Source organism: Ischnura elegans, chromosome X, assembly GCF_921293095.1.
Source record: "Ischnura elegans chromosome X, ioIscEleg1.1, whole genome shotgun sequence".
Lineage (NCBI taxonomy): Eukaryota > Metazoa > Arthropoda > Insecta > Odonata > Coenagrionidae > Ischnura > Ischnura elegans.
The window spans coordinates 92,492,136-92,515,125 of record NC_060259.1 but is presented as its reverse complement, the minus strand read 5'-3'; the positions used below and the strand labels follow the sequence as shown (position 1 = coordinate 92,515,125).

General features: G+C 37.1%; 1 protein-coding gene across 1 annotated transcript; it reads left to right on the top strand.

The window, feature by feature from the left end:
• Nucleotides 1-939: 939 nt before the first annotated feature.
• LOC124170925 (gastrulation defective protein 1 homolog) lies at nt 940-22,313 on the top strand. Its single transcript, XM_046549985.1, has 12 exons — nt 940-1,607; nt 2,190-2,359; nt 6,292-6,488; nt 6,584-6,653; nt 6,914-7,074; nt 7,988-8,165; nt 8,272-8,456; nt 10,536-10,674; nt 11,921-12,067; nt 13,119-13,266; nt 18,557-18,725; nt 21,566-22,313. The coding sequence occupies exons 1-12, from the start codon at nt 1,265-1,267 to the stop codon at nt 21,639-21,641; spliced, it is 1,983 nt and encodes a 660-aa protein (XP_046405941.1). The 5' UTR covers nt 940-1,264; the 3' UTR covers nt 21,642-22,313.
• Nucleotides 22,314-22,990: the final 677 nt, after the last annotated feature.

Sequence of the window (22,990 nt, the reverse complement as noted above, 5' to 3'; positions counted from 1 at the left end):
CGACTACATATTTTAAGGTTCAGCAAAATGATGAAGATGATAGCAATTCAATCACACGACATTATGCTCCTTTTGTGTGTAAATTAAAATCGACCAATTTCAGATTCATTGGTAAAATCAATTATGATGTCAGATATTGTATATCTTAGTTCCATTTAATTATCTAATAATCCAGCAGTAATTACTTTGAACTTCTCAAAAAAAAACTTAAGAATGTAGATTTCAGCCAGGTTTTATGGTAGTTCACTCCACTGTGTGAAGTGACGATTCAGAACCGCTACTTTGGTGCACCAATTCGGGACCACTACTTCAGTGCAATTTAATTTTATTTATGAAGCAGAACTGTCACAACAGAAAACCACCCAGCCCGATAAATGGTGACAATTGTGACGATATGTAATCATTTTAAATTAATGTGAGCAAAAGCTCGATGCATACCGACATAGCAATGAGTAATAACGCAAACCGACTTCATTTTATGTGATTCACAAAATGGAGGTGAGCAAATACTTAATAGTAGACTACGCTCACATAAAAAATTAAAATAATGGAAAAGTATTTTGTAATGCTATGATTACTCAAAGTTATCATTAACTGGAATTAGAGATTGGATAACAGCAAAAATTAATTAAATTTAAAAATAACGGTTGCAAGCAAAAATCGCCAGAATGATTACCGGTAACTTAATTACTAATACTCGATCATGATAGTGGCCATCACTGATAATTAGTAGATGTGATTTCGTTAAAGAAATAGTAAATAGCCTTTTTCAAAATATTATTTGGCTTTTAAAATATTAGTACGTGAATAAGCGCCGAATGCAATTGATGAATGAACAAACGTACTACTGGAAAACGCGGCAGTAGGAAATGGTCGCAAGTAGAATTCAAATTTAGCGGTAATGTATTCAATTAAAAGCGCCACAGTGGGCGCCTTGTCAACTTCTAGATTGTCCGCTAGAGATCCCGCGCCTGGGTTTTGAGAGCTACAAGGGCATCTCGTGATCTTCGATTGTTTCCGACTGAGGTGTTGTTGATATGTTGTTTTGAGATGAACTTGTGATCTCAGACGTACCTGATCTTCGTCTAAGAGACTAGGTTAAATTCTGTTTGCGTGTGCGAATTCGTTCCACAAAGTTCGCGAAAAGTGCCAAATTTCTGTTATGAAGTTGAGCAGTTGTGATCCGTCGCATTCAGTACTTAGTGGATTCAGTATTTAGTCGTTTACTGAAATTGCCTCTACTAGTTAAGGTTTATTTGATAAAATGGATGGAAACAATCGCAAACGCATATGTTTCGGCATAAGGTCCGGCCTTTTACAAAATGTGGCTTCCAATAAAGTTATTGATGACGAAGATACTGATAGGAGTGCGTGCTTAGGTAAGTTAAGTAGCGAAAATGATGATGCTGTGAAGACGCTTGATGATGTTCAAGGTGGTGGAGATTCATCCCTTGTTAGTAAAGGAAAGCGTAAGCACGATTCATCTCACAACGTTGAAGAGACCGATGGACAAAGTGCTAGGCAGAACTCTGCAAAAAAGGCCAAATGTTTCGACATACAGGAGATGTTGGAAAAGGCGAAAATATCTTCCAAACAGAAACCTGAGAGTGAGTACTGAAGCATTTTAATCCAATTTGTTTTCGTCGAAGGAAATAAATGTGTCCTGCTATTTGCTGTTGTTGATTAATCCTTCTGTACATCATAACATATAATTTCCCACAATTCAATATCATTCATGCTTTCAAGTTTAAGTTCACATATTTTGCTATTCAAGGTTACATATTATTTCCAACTGTTCAGTGTGGTGAAGTCGTTCGCACATAATCAATGAAAGAATCGTTGAAATTCTACTTATTTCACGAAGAAATGGGTTCATCAAGTATTTATTCCATTATTTTTACAATTGATAATTCCTTATAAATTGCTGTGTTTGTGTACGCGTTATTGTTAAATGGTTGAAAACCCCCATGTAAATGGCCCTATGTTTTCAGTGGTATGGCAATAAATAAAAATTGAATGACTATTTTGTATTAATTATAATACTCCATTGCTGATATTCTGACCATTTTTGGATTTTACCTCCTAGCCGGATTTATATTTAACAATTTATGAACCATCTGTGTGAATGTTTGTAGAATATACACTGTATTTGTTGAAGTAAAGAAATATTTGTCATCTATCCCATCTAGTCCTTCCTGATTGTGCCGGAGATCGTGATAGAATGGTTGGAAGCGATGGGGAAGAAGGAAACATTTTGCAGCCCCCTGCACCAAGTCCTGATCTCTTATCCGATTTGAATGAAAGTGGATTTGGGGATAGTGGGGACAGTGATGCAGATTTAAGTGATGAAGACAACACGGTAAGAAAAATTCTGAAGATAGTATGGTTAGAAAACAAGCAGAATTTGGAGTTTTGTGTATGTTCATCTGTTTATTCCTTTTCAATGTGAGGCAGTTCTTTATTAAATCCATGACCTAAAATGATAAATGCCATAAAGTGAGGAACACTCTGGCTTTTGAATTACCGAGAGTAGTGGTAGCGAGTAGACGAAAAGAGTGCATTTTTTTCAAGAGAAGAGGACAATGTATTTCATATTACAAGCAAATGGCTTGTATGAATGCTAGTGACCAATGGATGTAAGGGCTACAGGATTCAGAGATGTACTTTTGATGACAGGAAACGTTGAGATAGTTTGTGTAATATATCCAAGGGTACATATCCTTATGAGATAAGATATTAAAATATACAAATTGCTTTCCTTGCTTTTTATTTAATGGCGGCAATGTTAGGATATGCCTGGGTTATTCAACACTCCTTTGTCCATTTACTCTCTGCGATAAGGGCAAGCATGCATCAATATATATTAGCAGAAGGGGAAAGGAAGGGATAGGAACACATGACAGAAAAAACAGATGAGGACAACTGTGTTATTGAAGATGGTGAACTTAGAACCTTCTGATTGTCGGTTGGATGCTCTTCCCATTGTACTGCCAGGACACTTATATTCAACACGATTTTGGTGGGAAGTTTATAGAGCAGAATACCCCTTTAGCTCAGCCTGCAGAAGTGACCCAATGAGTGATTGAGGTAGAGCATTGGAACAGTAATTTGGTAAAGGTTCTGGTTTCAAGTCCCAGTCAGGCTGTATTTTTATGCTCAAAATTTCTTGCTTTTAGCATTGTCCATTTCATGCTGTGTATGTAACAGGTTTTGCATATGGGACGGTGTCAGTGATCTTTCCCATTTTATTCCCACTCACAACTTCTTCCCATTTCTTCCTTTCCTCTACATGTATATAAAATTCAGAGGCATTATATTTGAAATGGATATGCTTATATGAATTGTAGCATGATTAATATTAACTTGGGATTTAAGGAATTTAGATGCAGATTCATCATAAATATACAAATTTATACATGTCGCTAGACATATGGCTACTGCACTTGGCTGATACATAAATCTTACTGCTGCTTATATTCATTCCTTGTTTCATATGAATATCTATTGGGCTCAAAATTTCAAACTGATCTAGTGCAAATCTTGACGGTATAAAAATTTTAAAGTGTAATCCAGGCTGCTATTCTCTACACCCATTTCATAGCTTAAGAATGATCACTGGAGCCCTTGAAGTATGAGAAGTTGTAGTTTTTAATGTTGAAGAAGCTGTTTTCCTATAACTTATCCATTGGAATTGAATAAAGTCTTATCAGTTTTTTCAGAATTTGTATTAATTATTGTAGTTTGTTTAACATTAATCCACTTTTAAATGTTAGACAAGAACATTGGTATAGGGGGAGAGGTCCATAGAATTTTATTCAGTCCTCCCACGAGTATGCATAGAAAATTATCTCTAGATGTCGCACATGGGTACTAGAGTGCAGTTTGTAATGCATACTCTAGTGAAGGGAAATTTTGTGTGGATGACATAGGTTGCTTTCAACTGAGGTGTGGCTATTGGCGAGTATTTATGGGCTAGCAGGTGGTTGAAAAAAAGCTACAGTGATGTGGTTTTTCTGTCCTTCATCTCTATTCTCATTTAAGACAGAGACAATTTTAATTGTCCTTGATGCTTGCTGATATGCTTATTACACGTTATTTTTGTTTTCTTACCGTAGGCATGCAGCCTCAAATGAAATGGTATAAATGTATCATTGTGACTTTTACCATTTATTGTGAACCTCTCATACATTGGAAAGAGAATCACTTTCAATTTATGATGAAAGCCATCTGTGATGATGCTTCTTGCATGAAATCCTTACATGTCCCAGCCTGGTATTTGGACACAATTTGCTGAGTAAAGGAAGATAATTTTTCAGATTTTAGGTGACCTTTTTCTGTCGCAGCTGGTGGGAAAGTCAAGAACTCTTCCTACAAAAGGGGGAGAACTTTTTTTTGTACACTGGTCATTTACATGAGAAGATTTTCTTTTTTATTGCTGTAGCAATTTCAAATTTTCTGAATTTCAGATGTTTTTTTCTGTTGATGATTTGATATATATAACTTGAGCCATGCCCCAGCTCGTTAGCCATTGGGGAGCATGAATTGGGACCCTATGCAGGTGTTGCCATCTGCTGGGCACTAGGCCAATGAAAAACAAAGAAATTTGGAATGATTTGAACAAAACCCACATTATTAACATGTGCAAGTGATTTTGAGGTTTGGATGTCAAAGAAAAGCATTTTATCATGATTTTAGTGTATTAGGGAACCTTTTTGTTTTAGCAATAATAAAGTAGGATTTTTTTTAATTGGTAGATTTATTTCTATATTAATAATTGTTAATTAACAATTGTTTTTTAAGTCGGTACATAGTAGCTTAGTTTGTTTCATAAGTGCAGCATATATACATTTTCTGTAGTTTATCTGTAGTTCCAATCATTCTCTCAACCAAGTACGTGTTAAATTTCCTTATCTTTCAGCATTTTAATTTCTAGTTTCATATTTTTAAGGTCAGGGTCATTTAGTCTATTTATAGCATTAGTGTCTTTTTTGTAATTATTTTCTGAATCGTTTAGAGGTTTTCCATTTAGATTTTTAGCCAATTTATTTGAATATAATATATTTGACGTTTATAAATCAGGCTTCGGCATTTTGTTGGTCCATTCTAATTATCACTGTAGATTTTAATTTTTATTTATTTTTCTGATTCGAATTTTGGCTTCCGTCAAATTATGCCTCCTTCTCTTTTCTAGTTCTAACTAATTTCTCTGTGGTGGAAATACAAGTATTTCTTATGGGCACAATGTATCTTCGTGACCAATGAAAGAATATGGATGTAATTTGCTGGGGACGCGCGTACGACGATTCGCAATCAAGCATCACTAGAGATGCTTTGGTTGTCAGCCCCATTTTTGAAACGTATTGATTATTTTGTTTTCATATGCGATTCAGTATCTAACAACTCATGGTAATTATATGGACCATTGGCATGTATGTGGACTTAATAATGAGGATGACCATTGCCTTTAAGGGTAACCATTATAGCCATGGTAAAACTTGAATGAGCATATCTTGGTAGGTATTTCTGTTATATCAATGAAATTTGGAAAATTTAAGTGCTAAAATGCTCGTTTTATTATTAAAAACAGAACAAAAATTACCAAGTACTCTAATTAGTCTCAAAAAATCAACCCTACTTGCAAAAAAATTGTTGACAGCCATGTTGCACTTCCTCTTATTTCACCCTGAAAACGCTTTCCATGCTTTGAATAATGGGTGAAGGATGCATTCATGGATGCCCAAATTTGGTGGCCTAGTTGGCTGCCCTAATTCCCTCTCTTATGCTGCCTAACAAATTGGGACATCTTTCCAAGATTACGTCATACTGGGATTTGGGTAGCTAACTGGTGAATCGGGACACAGCTTTAAAAACCTTAGAATTCCCTGTGTGGTAATCATGAAAATAGATTAAAGTGTCACACAATTTGTAAATTTATCATCACAATTTTGAAACCAATGGAAAGTACATAAATCATGCTTTTCGAAACAGAGTAGAAGAGGAGCAAGAATAGAAAATATTCTTGCGGGGCAGTGATTGTTTATTTCCAACTGCATGGTTTCAACTGACCAACACTGCTGGATGATGAATTGAGAGAGACCAACTCGTCTCATGACATAAAATGTCTGTTGGGTTTTCTGATTCGGCCGATGCGGCTAATAGAGGCCCTGGTGGCATCTAGGTTGTGTTGGCTGCCACTCTAGTACTTGGCGGTGCCACTGTCAATTAGGCCCACAAATGTATCGCACCTGTGTGGAAATGTAAGAACTCTTGAATCTGTTTGCCTATATCTAGGAGCCTCCTGACACATGGATCCCAGTGAGTGAGGAGTTGTCTTTGCAGCATGGACACAAAGCTGTGCTTGCATTAGCGGCTGATCCAGCAGGTGCTCGCTTGGCCACTGGATCCATTGACTACGAAGTTAGATTTTGGGATTTTGCAGGAATGGATGCATCTCTTCAAAGTTTTCGTACTATGCAGCCCTGTGATAAGTAAGTGTATTCTCATTAGTGATGCATTGGAACTTTAATTAAAGTTAGGAGTGTTTAATGCTGGTTATAATTATGTCAAAAATATTGTTTTGCAGTCATCCTATTAAAACGTTGCAGTATTCGATGACGGGTGATCACATATTAGTTGTGTCTGGAAATGCCCAGGTTAGTAATTGTGTATCAGATAACTAGCAAGATGTTCATGAATAGATTTAGTAATCCTTTAATGATGCTGAAGATGAAATTAAATGTTTGAGTGGAATGCATTTGAGGACTGCAAAACTGCTGATCAAATGATGGTGTTCTACGTGCCGGTCTGCTTTCTTGTCTACTTAAAGTTACTCATGTTGGAAATATTAATGTGTGTTGAATTCTGTCATTGTCATTAGCATATTATTATTTCTCATTTTCTTTTTGTGATGTAGGCGATTGTCTTGGATCGAGATGGCCTTGAAGTGGCTCAGTGTTCCAAGGGTGACCAGTATATTACTGACATGGCACGTACCAAAGGCCATGTGGGCACATTGAATGGTGGAGCTTGGAACCCCCGCGTAAAAGATGAATTCATTACGTGTAGCATTGATGGGTAAGTCTTCATGCATTATATATGATGTGTGAATGTGACAACTTTATCTTGTGCTTCATAGTTAGGCAGCCTACATCAGTGTTGGAATACTTTGTTTTAAATTGTTCACCAAGGAAATATGTGGTAATTTATTGAGTGTACTTATGTAGCCTATGAATTTGCATCATACCATTCGATATTTAAAGCTTGCGCATGTCTAACCAACTACATTTGCTGTTGAGTGTTTATAATTAATATTACTATTAATATATATAACTAATTTGCACAAAGCTGCACAAGACACAGTCATAGTGGAATGCAATACCATGAGCAGGCAGCAACATTGGACCATCCACAGACATTCATCTTTCTTGGATGAATCCACATATAGCCATAGGTTTTTTTGCAAACGAGGTTGCCTTTGTTCATTGTCAGTAATTGTGACCAGTCAGTGTTGCTCAGCATTTCTTTTGGCTCATCTAGAGTGAGAAATACTTATTTCCCAGATTGGATGCTACTGTGGTTTCAATTTGTTTCATTAATGACATTAATTAGATCCAATTGGGGTTGTAACGGACCAATGATAAAAAATAACAAAGCAATCACTGGTGGAGATCGGTGGTGTGGGCTGATGTTAACTAGATTCTTTTCCAATCATCCATTTTCCACATGGCCTAACCAATGGAAGTCTATCACAAATCCAAGGTAACTCTGGCCTTCACCCTCACTCTCATTTTGCACTGCCGTCTAATTGGTCAGATGCCTCAATAAGAAATTATGCACAGATACCAAAAATAATAAGCAATGCACAGATACCATCAGTACTCTCTGGTAAGCATGATAATGCGTCATTTGTGGATCATGGAAACTATGTATTTAGAAGTAGACTTAAGTGGATACATGTAAATTGTTCTTATTTTGATTGCTCTTTCAGGACTTGTAGAGTTTGGACCACCGATCAGGCACACTGTCACAAAAGTGTCATCAAAACTCGTGCGCAAAATGGTCTAAAGTCAATACCAACAACTTGTACCTATAATAGAGATGGCAAATATATCTCTCTTGCCTGTTTGGATGGATCTATTCAGCTCTGGGATACACGGAGACCATGTGTAAGCAATTACTACTTATTAGGGTGGTTGGTGATGCTTTCTTTGTTTTCCATTAAGGTGCTATGTTCATTTTAATTCTCATAATGGGAATGTATCTTTTCTCTAGATTAAACCATCACAAGTTGTAAGGAATGCCCACAAGTGCAATGAAGACATCACAAGCATTTGCTTTTCTTATGGGGGATATCTTTTAGGAAGCCGAAGTCTGGACTCTACGCTGAAAATTTTTGATGTCCGTTTATTTAAAGATCCGGTGAATACAGCAAGTGACCTTTTTTGTCGATATGCAGTGTGAGTATTGCATCTAAAATATCTGATTAGGGAACCGGCAAAACTGTGATATCACCTCCAAAGTACAAGGGATCTCATTGCTCTGATATGAGAGCTGATTTTTAATAGTATTTAATTTGGAGAAAGTTCATCTTCTTACACTCTCAAGAAACAGCTAATTTTTCTTTTATATCCATTTGCAATCACTATGTGAGTCCCACTCAAGAAATCTGTTTCTATTGTGGCTTCTTAGTTATAGGTAAATTATTTATCTTTGCTGTTGCTTTCCCAGCTAATTTCAAAATGATCGACATGGGCTCAAAAGATGTCACTTGAGTGGGAATTAAAATGTGTTTGAAAAAAATGTGCTCTCTTTAGTGCCAAGTTAAAGTCCAGGACACAAACAGCTCCTGTTTTTGGACTAATTTTAAAGGTTTATGTTTGAAAACTTTAGAGAAACTGTAGAGATTACCTACCAAATTTTCTCCCAGATGACTATTAGGAAAGAAATACATATGCAATTTATTCATAAGTATAATGTTTCTCTCTCCATGGCTCATCATCTTGCATGTAATTACGTATTGCATGTCAGATATTATGTACATTTGTCCCAAAAAACTTCCCTCCCTGCCAAATTTATCTATGGATATGCATTTGCTAACTACTCTTAAGCAAAGTCCATTAATTACAGATTATAATTTTTGGCATAAGTAAATTGGAATGGTAAACTATTAAATGAAACCCATTTTCCACCTCACTAAGGGGCTTACATTGGACCAGTCAGCAGTTTTATAGAAAATGGATGCTTTGTTTTAGTGGAAATGCGGACTTGAAGTTTTTCCTGTTGAGAATGGCTAGTACTTGTTGAACAGACTTATGGACATTAACATAGCTTTAGTTTCTGATGCTGCATATCTTGCACCAGCAAAAAATATCATTAATGTATGTCAATATGGGATGAGAAAGTTATGGATTTCGTTCAGCTTGCTTTGAATAATGGTGCGATTTATAAGTCACTCGCTATTGTATGTATAACTATGTTGGCTGTTGTCAGAGTAATGAATTTCTGCGATAGAAAAATATGCTTTTTGTTATATATTGTTATATGACTAAATAGTTAATTTACACATTCACATCTACAGGTTGTGTCAGGAGGAATCTGTAATACTTTTGGAGGTGGTACGGGAGACATTTTATGCATTTTTTGTCCTATAAACATGGTGTCACAACTTCTTACTTACTGAGCTATGGCAATGCAAGCATTTTATTAATGCACTTTGAAGTAATGATGGAAATGGTGTTTCTTGGGTGTCCAGCTTTTTTGACATTTTTATTCAATATGTACTTTGGATTTTTAACACGTTGCGTACCAGGGTATTTAAATTCCTAGGAATGCCGATTCTGAGAAATATGTGCCTATTAGGGCGTAATGCCTTTGGTTTAAACATGGTTAAAAAGCTAATGTTTAGAATATAACTTTACCCAATCAAACGTTATGATGCATCAATTCATTATGAATAACGAACAACAACTGAAAACATACTAACGAATACGTATTGTACGTTTTAAAATTGTTTAGGTTGACGTGCCTAAATAATGAGAATCTTCGTCATCCGTCCGGAACGTTCGGGAAAAAAATGACGAGAATTTTTGCCATCCGTACGCAACGTGTTAAGGACATTAAATAATCAAAGTTGGATGGAAATGTGTGATTACAATTGTCTGAAACAATTAATCTTTTAGCTTTACTAAACGAGACCTTTGTGCGAGTATCTACTACTTATATGATTGCAAAATCTCACCCATTTTGAGATTAATTATTTCAGACAATTGTTATCGCACATTTTTGTTTGCACGAAGGAGTTGCAACCCCATGTTTATGGACAAAAAATGCCTAAATTGTCTCCCCTACCACTTCCTGAAGTATTGCAGATTCCTCCAAGCAAACCCTTCGAACTGTTGAATTGCCAGTCTTTCCACAGGAAGTGTAATTATTCCCATGTAATGAACTGCAATCTCATCACATCTATATTAGAAATTATTGTGTTAACATTCACTTTTGTTTTACTTGAATTCTCTCCCTCCAATACTTCATTTCAGCACAAATTGCACATTCAGTCCTAATGACAGGATGCTCATTACTGGAACGTCTGTTGCGGAGAGAGGGGGCCACGGGAAAGTCCACTTCTTTGACTGCACTTCTTTTGAGAAAGTGAATGAGATCAATGTTCCCGACACGGTGAGTGCTATCTCCGTGCCACCTCCTTTCTTGTGCTCCTCGTTTCCATTGTATTTTATCCAATTTATTCTACTTCCCGCTTCCTTCCTTCCATAGAGGATGCATGGCTGTCACTTTTTCATTCCCCTTCACTCCCACTCGGCACACTCCCACCTGGAGGTATGTGCTGCGTATACTGAATGTTAGTCCATTGAAAGTCACCATTATTGCTTCACACATGTAAACGAATTGCACCCCTGGTAAAAGCATCTGTACATGATTTGCACATGATCTGTACATTTCTAATTCTTGGGAATATTTTGAAACTATTGTCAGATGATCGTGCCAATTTTAGGCAAAAAATTAATAAATGGATCTTTTGATTATGAATCATTTGTGAAAACCTTGCATCTCTCACTTTTATTTGGCTGCCACCTTGTGAAGTCGTCAGTAACAGGTTGGTGGCTGCTTTAGACAGGTTTCAGAGGACTTCTTTTTTGTCAGCATCCTGGCACTAATATTAAAATTATTCTGGAATGGATTTTTCATTCTGTAATGGAATCATCATTTTTCTGGAATGGAGTTTTCATTGAAAATGTCTTTTTTGTTCAAGCATGCAGGTTTTAAGCAATCATTTGATTTTAATTACAAATTCTTTTTTGTGGACTCAGGCCATTTAAAAAAATATTTCCTAGTTCAGGCCATCCATAGTCTAGGGAGTACCGATACACACCGACTTTGAAGTGTTTTTCCACAAATTCCTCTCACTCTTCCATGGGCTGTGAATCTCAAGAGATGGTCATTTGTTTAATTTGTATTTTAATTTAGCCCATGAACACGAAAGTTAATAATATGTATCGATATGTATTTAAGTTTTGATGAAGTGGAAGATTACTTACATAGCAAAAATTAGACTGCTTGTGTTGAAGGCGTTCACAAAGCATAAAATTGCGAGATTCTTGTTAGATGGTGTGGAATTTGTCCAGATTGGAATCATGAGAGGATATTAGCTGCACAAATGTTTTTGACAAAGTGCATCTTGTTATTCCAGTGTGTTCACATAAGTTTCACTTGCTCTGGAAATAGCCACTTTGCATAATATATTTAGCTAGGTGTTTCAACTCTTTATATCTTTTGATAATGGTTTTCATTATCATTTGGGTGCTTGTTATTTAATAAATTAAAGTATTATTTTATTAAGCTTGTGTGCAGTTGGTATGTATGTAAGGATGTTAATTGCTAATCACTCTCAATATTATCTTTTCAGCATGCGATTAGGACACTTTGGCATCCTAAACTCAACCAAATAATGGTTGGTACAGGGAATGGCACTGTTAAAGTGTATTATGATGGTGCCCGCAGTTTTCGTGGTGCTAAGCTATGTGCAGCTAAAACGAAAAAGAAAAGCAAGCAGGTATAACTCTCTCCATTGTTGGTGATTGCTTATCTTTTCATACAGTTTCCTGTCTTTTGGTCTGAATCCTTCCATGAACTTGCGTCTGTTGTGGAATACTTTTTCAAATGAAAGCTCTTATTTTCTAATCCTCCATTTTGACCACCTTCACATCTGACAGTTATGTCATCATGATGATGGCATGGTAAAATGTGCAGTTTAATTTTTTTTTAATGCTGTCACCTATCTTCAATATCCAGGAAAGGGTTTCTGTGGTAATTGGAGCTATGGTATGAATCTTCCGAGTCTTGGTGGCCATAGTAAATCAAAATTTCATTAGGTCACCCCCCTCTGGGCTGGATCAGCTCCATCCTGGACATAAATGTTAGTTTGCATTAGCATTTTGTAGAATATTTAAATAATGAGCCATTTAAGAGGCTCTTTGCATCAGTTCTGTAAATACATGAACCCCCTCTGTTTTGGAGCAGGAAATGACTGAATGTTGTTAATTGTAGTGAAGATGATCTATGGGTGAGGGAATGGTATGCTGGCCATACTTTGTTGCTACTAGACCAGGGATGGCTGTGAGTGATGCAGTCGCATGGGCTCTCAAGGAGAGGATGCAATAGGAGAGAGGAAACAAAGGGGAAATAGGACTTGATTTGCCAGCATTATTCTCATCTGTCCACTGCTGTATTAGTTGCAGGTCATGTAGTGTCTAATCGCAAATCACTTTAAGTCTCATATGGTATATGAGAAGACAACATAGACATTGAATGAAGATCTAAGAGATTGACTCATTTATGGGAGATTATGTGGCTTGATTGATGTCATAATGATAATTTTTCACTTGAAATATTTCTCGTAAGGCAAATAGCAAAAGTAAATGGGGCAAATTAAGTGTAAAAATTTTGAGCTGGGAAATAAGTTAAAAATTTCTTTAATGTAGCTGTCTAGTTAAGCTGTAAAAAATCCCCTTAACCATAAGATCCTGGTGGTAAAATTTTATGCTGATATCCCTCTAAGTAATAGCTTAATATATTTAATAAACTTTACTTTGCTCCATTAACAGGTGGAAGTGGTTGCAGCTCAGCAGATCATCACACCTCATGCATTGCCCTTGTTCCGACAAGACAAGCCAAAGTCGGTCAGAAAACAAATGGAGAAGGATCGACAGGATCCAACCAAGTCACGCCGACCAGACCTTCCTATCACTGCTGGTAATTCAGATTGTGCTACATTTGTAGTCACCTTCCCTCGATTTATATTCATAGCATATGTTTTTAATGTGAGGACTATTAGTACCTGCATGTTTTTGGCCACTTTTACTTATGGCCATACTTACAATGCCATTGGTCTAGTACATATGGTTTTGGTACTAAACTAATGAAGGAAGGAGAGGTTTCTAAGATTAACAGGAAATTTCAGTTGGAATAGATGTGTAGTTGGGATGATCATATATTTTGACAAGCTGATACCTTGGCCTGCTTTCTGGTAATCACTATGGAAGAAAGGATAGGATTTTACTCTACGTGCTATTTGATGATTCTGTCAATTCTATTTACTAGGCTGATTAAAATGACAAGTGTGTGCCTTCCTGAAACATTGTAATCTGATTTCCCCAGCTAAGAGGACTCATCACTCCTTAATCTATAAAAGTTTCTTTCTTGCAGAGTGCATTTACGATATCAAATCTCCTGCCACTTCTAAATGTTTTACTTGGTAAAATTATGCATATATTTATACTTCAAATTTTGATTAATTTTTGGTCATTGTTGGTTGCATATTCATTACTAAAGTATAAAATTTTTAAGTTGACCCCTACTACCTTAAGTAGAAATACTAAAGATTGACTATGTGCTCATTTGGTTGATTCAGTCTGTGCATTCACTTGGAGACTAAACCTGGAACGTCTTTGGTCTGCAATGGACACGAGGGCCATTCTTTTTTTTCATACATGTGCTATGTTAAAATTTAAACTTGCATGGTGAAAGTTGAATTTTGGATTTAGAAACATGCTGTAAAAGTAACGGTTTATGCCTGATTTAGATTCAGCTACACTCAATTTATACTAGAGATGTGCGAATAGTATCAGCGAATACTCGAATACCTCGAATATTAGAAAGTATTCGATATTCGAGGTTTCGAATAGTTATGCGAAAAGTACCTCCTCGAATACCTCGAATACTTTGAATTTCGCGTCATACACTGTCGCACGCACGTCGTTGGTAGTTGACTCGGAAAAATGTAGAGAACTGTAGTCATTTAGTGCTCGCCGCGCCGTTTTACGCAAGTTGACGAATTACATCAAATTCGTGGATTTTAGCGGTGAAAAGAGTTCGACGAGGGGAACCGAAAATAGTCGGGTGAAAAAATACTAATATTCCCGATTCCCCCCACCAGGAGAACCTCAGTGCCGTGGGATAGCAACCTTAGGGCATTTCCCACGATCCGCTATCCCCCTCCAGTCAGCACTCGCCTCACCCACTCTGACGCTTTCCTCTTCTCCGAAATCAAACAAAAGGTCCCACCTCGCGCAGGGATCGCATTACGAAGACCCCTGCTTCGAAAAAAATATCGAGTTACGAGAACAATAAAAACTTGTTTCACGCCCTCCCCCTCCCTCCCCTTTCTCACCCACTGACCTTTTTCTGGCTACCTGCTTCGAAGTTCCCCATTTCTGGAGGTCGACTGCTGTGTGAGTACCGTGGGATACTTACATTAGCGCATTTCCCAAGATCCGGTATCCCTCTCCATTCAGCACTAGCCCCCCCCTCTGAGGCTTTCCTCTTCTTCAAAATAAAAAAAAAGGTCACAGCTCGCGCAGGGATCATTTTACGAAGACCTTAGCTTCGAAAAAATACCAAGTTACACGAGAACAATAGAAACGTGTTTCGGGCCCTCCCTTTTCTCCCCCACTGACATTTTTTTTCCTACCAGCTTCGAAGTTCCCCATTTCTTTGGAGGTCAACCTCTGCATGAGTCATCTATTAGCACAAAAGGTGTCTAAGAATGACTTTCGTCAATTGATGTGACACCTTTATTGAATTGAAACATTAGTAATGTGCGCGTAATTTCTAAAAGAATAAGACCAAACACGACGTATTTCTGAGTTTATTTAAGCATTTTACGCAAAGAAATAAATGTCAAAATACGACGGAGACTTAGCATTCTGGCGAAATTCGATATGAGCAGCAGAGCTTCTCGGAAGTTGATGCGGTATTTTTTTCCGAAAGCATATATCAAGTTACAATAGGGTAGTTTCCTTCATCAAAGAAAACGAAAGGCATTGATTGCGATTCGTTACCCACCATTAGTGTATTCATAATACACAAATTATATGGTTTTTGAAATACCGGTTTAGACGAATGGCAAGGGTCAAATTTTATCCTCATTTGAAAAAGGCCAGATTGGCGCCCATGCGATTCCACTCCACGTGACGTCACAGGGACCTAGTTTCTACACGAGAGGATAGGAGTTATACATCGTCTGACGTTACCAATGCATGCATGAGGCACAGAGCTCAGGGAAACATGTCTTAATAATCACCTATTAAAACTGGCTAAGGTCGGAAAGTTTTCTTCGTTTGATAAGGTATTAATAAACCTTTTTTAATCCAAGCGCTACCAGCCAGCAAGGTACTCAGCTACCCGCCAGCATCCTGCGTCCTATCAGCGCTCAGAGCCTCGATCAAGGTCACCTCACAAGGCGGGAGGGGGAACCAGAAATGCGTCGCACTGACTTTTTCCCATCATTCCTACTTACGCGTCGCGTTTTCGCGCGCTTGAAAATTTTCACTTTTCATTTCATCGCGAAAAATAGGTATCGTCATTTAAAAATCTAAAAGCGTGAAATACGTACTCCAGGAGTAATAATCTTTCGATTTAGGCAATAAAAAATAATAGGAAACCACCCAATTAATGAGTGGTGCTATAAATCTTTATTGTTATAGTCCCAGACAAAGGGATATTTTCTCAGAATATTTGGTTTCTCCCTGATAGCAATTCCAATTCATCTTCTTATCTCGTGAGAACTCCCAAAGATGGACTGAAAATAATTGAAGAAAATCCGGTGGAATAGAGCTTGTATTTTGCAAAATGCCTCAGATTGTCAGCTAGCACTTGGCAGCAGAAGTGGGGGTAAAGCGATGTTAGTTGAATTAATGATATGCCCAATTGTTTCCATATAATTAAAATATTCATTAATCAGCTAAATTCCTGTTCGAATCATTTAAAGGAAATCAAAATTACTCCCCAAAATCTTGTGTTGCCTGCTGCATAGGCAACCGAGTCAAATATTCCAGCATTCATCATTTAGTATTCGAAATTCGAAGTATTCGAATATTCGAGCAATGATTTAATATTCGAATTCGATATTCGAATTCGAGAAATCTGCTATTCGACCCATCTCTAATTTATACCCTCAGGCAAGCAATTATTGCAGGAGGTGACACTCTCAGTTTATCTTCCTCTCAAAGCTTAAACCCAAGATGGTGAGAACATAGGGAATGCCGCCTCTTCCTAATGGCTTTTCGTGATCTTCTTCCATTAGTTTATGGTGTCTGATGGTTCTTTCCGAGGCCTAGTAAAAATCTCTGTCACTGTATCTGTTAATTTTGAGCGTGGTATTTAAATGTTCCAATTCAGTGGGAAGATTTACATATCAGCTACCATTTTGGCTCTTGCTGGAAGGTATTTTACGTAGGCTTTTGGGAGGGATGGTGGTGGCTTCCTTCATTTTGGTAAAGGTTAGTTGAGTAGGTTTTCTATACACACTTCACTCAATGGTCCCATCAGGTTTCTTTTGAATTAGGATGTTGAGAAATATTTCTCCTCCATAGTAAATTTGATTTTCGGATGCTGCTGATTCATTTGATTCAAAAAGTCATCCGGTGTATTCCTTCCATGTTGCCAAATGACGTAAGTGTCATCCATGCTCTGGAAAAAATATCTTGGCCGAAGTGTAACCAATTTCAGAACCTTTTCTTCAAAATCCTCCATGAAGAGGTTTGAAATAGCTGGAAAGACTTACAAGGGGAATACACAACCATTGGGTGGCCGATCGAGCACTAATTTTGTGATTCTGTAGATCATGGCTATAAATTCAATATTTCAAAGCGAGACGACGCACTTACCATAAAATTTTGAGAAAAAAGCAATTGAAGATCACAAAAAAATGAAGCTACGGTATATAACCTGTATTGAATGGCATTAACTCCAAGACAGCGGCAGCCCAGTGGTTACGGCAGTTAACTACAAAAGTAATGATAGCGAGTTTGATCCTTGCCCGCGGAACTTTTTTATTTTATTTTCCAAGGAAATTTTTAAAGATGTTGTCATTTCTTCGTAATTTCTATTAAAATGTTTTTAATGAATTTTTTTAAGTGCATATTAATAAGTGCTAAACAGGGTAGGAAATGAAGCAAGGGCTATAATAACCTTTACAAGGGCAATTTTGTATTTATTTGTTCTCTCTAGACGTATATTAGAGTATTGCGAGTGTAAATTGTCTTATGGAGGGGTGGGCTGGGAATAATATCATTTAATTAGTGGCTTGGAGGGAAATCTACCCTGGAGATTGATTGTGCTTTCATTGGGAAAATAAAATGGATTAGCTTGTGATTAGAAAGAGAGGATGAAGGGTGGATGGAAACCCGGCATCGGAATGGCACTCTTAACTCTTAACGAATGACCTGTGGTCCCACCACAACTGTGGTTCTTCTCGAAACTTTACGAGAGGTGTGTCGTCTCGCTTCGGCATATTGAAGTTGCAGTCATGATCTACTGAATTGCAAAATTTGAGCTCGATTGGCCACCCGATGGTTGTGTATTCCCCTTGTTCATCTTAACCTAGCTGAAGCTCTGGGCAGAGCATCATCCAAGTATGAAAACTGTTGATTGATAAAATACTACGATCATGGACTCAATTCAAATTCCAACACCCCTGATCCAATTAAAATTGGTTGGCCAACAATGGGTGTCAACCATCCTTTGGGTAGATCATTATGAAAACCCGCCATGGACCAAACTGGGCAGTCAGTCAGCCTTGATGACAATGAGGCAGTTTCTCATCGAAATGTTGGCCTTAAACAGCCTTACTCAGTGCCAAACCCTAGATGATATTTATCAATAGTATTCGCCGGGAAAGCCAACGATAATGCTGTAATCTTCTTGCTGTTCAAGCAATTTACTACATTCCAAGTGGATTTGTGACTGTGAATGAGGATGTTTACTTCCTTTAAAACTGATGAAATACATATCATAGTTTTCAGTGAGCATTGTGGAAGCTTTGCTTCAAAATAAAAATTTCATGCAAGACATATTATTTCTTTGGTTGTTGTTTCATAATTTTCTTTTGCTCTCATAAAAGTGTAATTTGTGGCAGTGAAAAATGAGAAGTCGTTAAATTTCTTCCCATGCCAATGCAATGCCTGGATTTCTTATTCCATAATAATTCCTCTTGCCTCATTGCAGGTAATTATTTAAATGTTTGCATTTATTTTCTTTGCAGGTCAAGGAGGCCGTGTGGCTGCTTCTGGTGGAACACTGAGCTCCTATGTCATTCGAAATCTCGGCCTCAGCAAGAGAGTGGAGGATGATCAAGATCCCCGTGAAGCCATTTTACGCTTTGCCAAAGAAGCTGCAGAAAACCCATACTGGGTGTCCCCTGCGTACTCAAAGTAAGCAATGAGGAATTTTTTATACTAGCCATTATTTGTATCAACTTGCTATTTATTTCTCATGTTGCAAAGGATGAAATTAAGAAAAAAAGTCGAAAGTTGGGATGAAGGGTAACTTTCGGGGTATTTATGATGTCCTTGTTACCACTTCTCAGTACCCTGAAAATCATGTGTTTTGAAAGAGTGTTGTCTTGAAGTATACATGTATTTTGCTCTTAACTTTGTCGCCAATTGGGTGGTTTCCTATTATTTTTTTATTGCCTAACTCAAAAGATTATTACTCCTGGAGTACGTATTTCACGCTTTTAGATTTTTATATGACAATATCTATTTTTCTCGATCAAATGAGAAGTGAAAATTTTCAAGCGTGCGAAAACGCGACGGGTAAGTATGAATGCTGGGAAAAACTCCGCGTGACGTTGTTCTGCTTCCTGCTGCTGCAAGTGAGGTGACCTTGGGGCGAGGCTCTGAGCGCTGATACAATGCAGGATGCTAGCAGGTAGCTGAGTACCATGCTAGCTGGTAGCGCTTGGCTTAAATAAGGATTATTAATACCTTATCAAACGAAGAAAACTTTCCGACCTTAGTCAGTTTTAATAGGTGATTATGAAGACATGTTTCCCTGAGCTCTGTGCCTCATGCATGCATTGGTAACCTCAGACGATGTGAAACTCCTATCCTCTCGTGTAGAAACTAGGTCCCTGTGACGTCACGTGGAGTGGAATCGCATGGGCGCCAATCTGGCCTTTTTCAAATGAGGATAAAATTGACCCTTGCCATTCGTCTAAACCGGTATTTCTAAAACAAAATAATTTGTATATTATGAATACACTAATGGTGGGTAACAAATCGCAATCAATGCCTTTCGTTTTCTTTGATGAAGGAAACTACCCTATTGAATTAGTTTTCATTACATACTCAGACTCTCAAGGGATGTATCATCAGCTTGGTACAGCTTGCATAAATTTTTATATTTACAACCTGAAGAAAATCAGCATTTCCTTTATGAAACAATGATGAATTTCTCTTTAGTAATCTGCCTGAGGAGAGCCTGTGATTCCGTGTTATAATGTGTCTTGGTGCCTTTCTCCAGGGTAGTAATCAACTCTTTCCAATGCAATGAACAGTTGAGGACCCTTCTCTGCTATGAGATTTTTTTTACTGATATCTTAAATGTTCAGTTTGGAGTGATCATTTAAGTGCTGTAGGTTTCATCTTTGATAGATTAGATTAGATTATTGATGGTGGTGGAGCATTATGCCAAAAGTACCTAGGCTTGGGTAGTAGGGAGGATTGGAAAAATTGATTTTTTTCCAATCCATCTGGCCCAATGAAAAAAATGTTTCAGACACGGACTGAAATTTAGCATTTTGTGGCTAAACAGTGGTAGATACATCAAAATGCATGAAATTTTTGCACTGTAAGAACAGTAACTATAGGGAATGACCATAAAATAATAAATTTTTCAAATTTCAACCCTTCCCCATCTAAATTGCATTTGAGCGAGGGTCAGGGGTTCACTATAGAGAGGTGTCAGTAATAGCCACCATTTTTTCATATCCTTCGGAAATGAAAGGCTCTATGTACTGTCTTTTAAACCATAATATTTATGCGTTTAAATAAACATGCATGCGTTAGTGAACATATATTTATTATTTAATAATTACAGAAAGCGAGTGCTATTGCATGATTTTTACCATGGTTGGAGGGAAAACGATTTGATCTCTCTTAGTCACTTCAATAGTCACTTAAAATGATTGGGATAGTTGGATACTTTTTTTTTCTTATTTACTGTTAGGTATGCTCTCATATGGAACAAAATGGCCACAACTAATGATCAACGTGAAAATTACAGCATATTAAAGGTATATAAGAAAAAAAAAGAGTGAAACATTTACTTCTGAAAATGTCATTCCATGTACGTAATCGCGGCTGCATTAATGGTCTCTAGTTGTCTTGGTACAAATTGTGGAGGTAGTAAGGCCATCACGGGGGGTCTCCTTGGTATGATAAGTGAAGGTTTTATGAGATAAAGAGGTTCACTACAAAGAGGTTTGCCAATAAATTTACGTGTAAATCTGACGGGATTGTTGGGGTGGTATGGAGTATGGAGGTTTATGATGTAAAGTGGTTCATTACATAGAGGTTTTACTGTACTATTGTCGCATTGTTTACAGTTTTATTACTTATTTACTGGAAGCCTTAATATTCCTATGGAAACTTGGTATAAAGTGTGCTGGAAAATGCTCGCTATATTAGGCACGTGTTATATCTGAAGCTAAATGATCAATGTCCTCAATTTCTGTATTCATGTTTACTTACCATCTTTATTACGTATCGGTCCTATTCCACACATATATAAGGTTTGCCTATTTGCCTTTTATTTTGATATTTATCCATGGTTTTGTTAATGAAATCTCACAATATGATAATTGCCACTTGTTACCTAAACCATCCGTCCGCCATAGTGAGCAATGTGTGGCCATGTAATCTTGGATCATCTGGGGTAGCTAAAATATGTTCAGTTACCGTGTGATGGCAGAGACCATATTCCAGACACTGGGCCAAATTATCACATAGCATATATTTGTAAGATAGCAGGTATAGTGTGATGTGGTTCTGTGAGCATGTGGAGTTATGGCACCTTCTTGCTATCTGTAACAATCAGAAATCATAAACATATTGCTCTTGTAAAGGCAATCAACACGCAATGTATGTACTGAAAATCCTTGATTGTTGAGAGAAAAACAAATCTCCATGCTTATCCATTCAGCTTATTTTGCCAAATGGTTTAGGGTGTAGTCACTCTGCAGTGATTCTGAACATTTTTTTTATTTCAGGACACAGCCAAAGACTATATTCCAAGGTGATGGGCAAGAACAGGAAGACAAGGATAGTGGTGACAAGAAGACATGAATGTCTTATTAATTTTGTTTATTGCATGAGGTATTTATTCCAGACTTTTATTTATATGAGGACCTAACATATGAAAAACAGGTTAATATTTGTGGAAGACCTAAAAATCAGTCTTTGAGATGAAGTAGGTCACTTCTTCCATCAGAATACATAAATAGAGTGTGATTTTATTCTCTTAGTAATTACATTGCCATTTTTGTAATTTGTAGTTTGATTTCCTCATTTATTCCAGTTGCTTTTTTTATGATATAGCAGCTATATTTTGAACCAAGATTTTTTCATAAGAGTGAAATTGATGAAAATGATGGTGCATAAATGTGTTAAATTTGTCATGTTTGTTTTCTTGAGTTGCTCGTCATTATGTAAAAATAGTTTTGTTATTCTTTTGAAGGCAATGAATTGCCGTGACTGTTCTTTATCAACCTTCCATTTGTGATTTTAATTGTATCCATTGCACATTCATTAAGAGTTGTTAACTTTTTACTGTAATTAAAATTATTGTGAAAATTCATAACTGCGTATTGTTGTTACGCAGTGATTTAAATTCCTTCACAATACTTCAAGGTAACATATTGTCTATGTGTTTACTTCATTGCTCAAATATTTTGTTATTCACGGCAGAGTTCATTTAGGATTCAACTTGTGTGTTGAATAAATTTTATTCTTTTTTCACCCATGTTATAATTTCCATCTTGAGATGATTTGGATGGTTTTTGTCAGATTTTAATATTTTGCTGTGCGATTTATACATGCAGTTGGATTAATGGCTGTTATGGTATAACAGGCAGTAAAAGTGGTACGTATCCAAATTTTCTCCTGGATATTTTGGTTGAAGTAGAATTTGCTTTAGTGTGTTGTTTTGCAAATTTTGTTCTGCCACTTTCTATTTCATGCTCAGAAAAAGGCAGTATTAGTGGGAGTTACTTTGTTCTCTGGTCCACATGCATCATCCACCCTTCATTTGCTTGCATAGAGTACCCCTGTCATCCTCACTCCATAAGTTCCACTCGGAAGACTAATGCATCGCTCTTATATTTCATTTTGTATCTTCAATATAATATTTGTACTCTTCATAAGGAGTACATAAATTATTTGAAAGAAAGCAAAGTAATGCCATCAAGGCTGTATGGACTAGCACAGCGTTGTATGCATTAAAACCATGAAGGTTCGCGAATATGTGACATTGGGGGAACTAATGATTGATTTTGTATGGGTGTGTAGCATTCCAAAAAATAAAGAGGCCAGTGTAAACTAGAGGCAAGCAAAATCCACTCTCTCCTAGCCCATGGTCAGCTGAGCCTGTGCCTGGGTCTACCAAGGTTAAGGAGGCATCGGAGTGTGCTTGGATG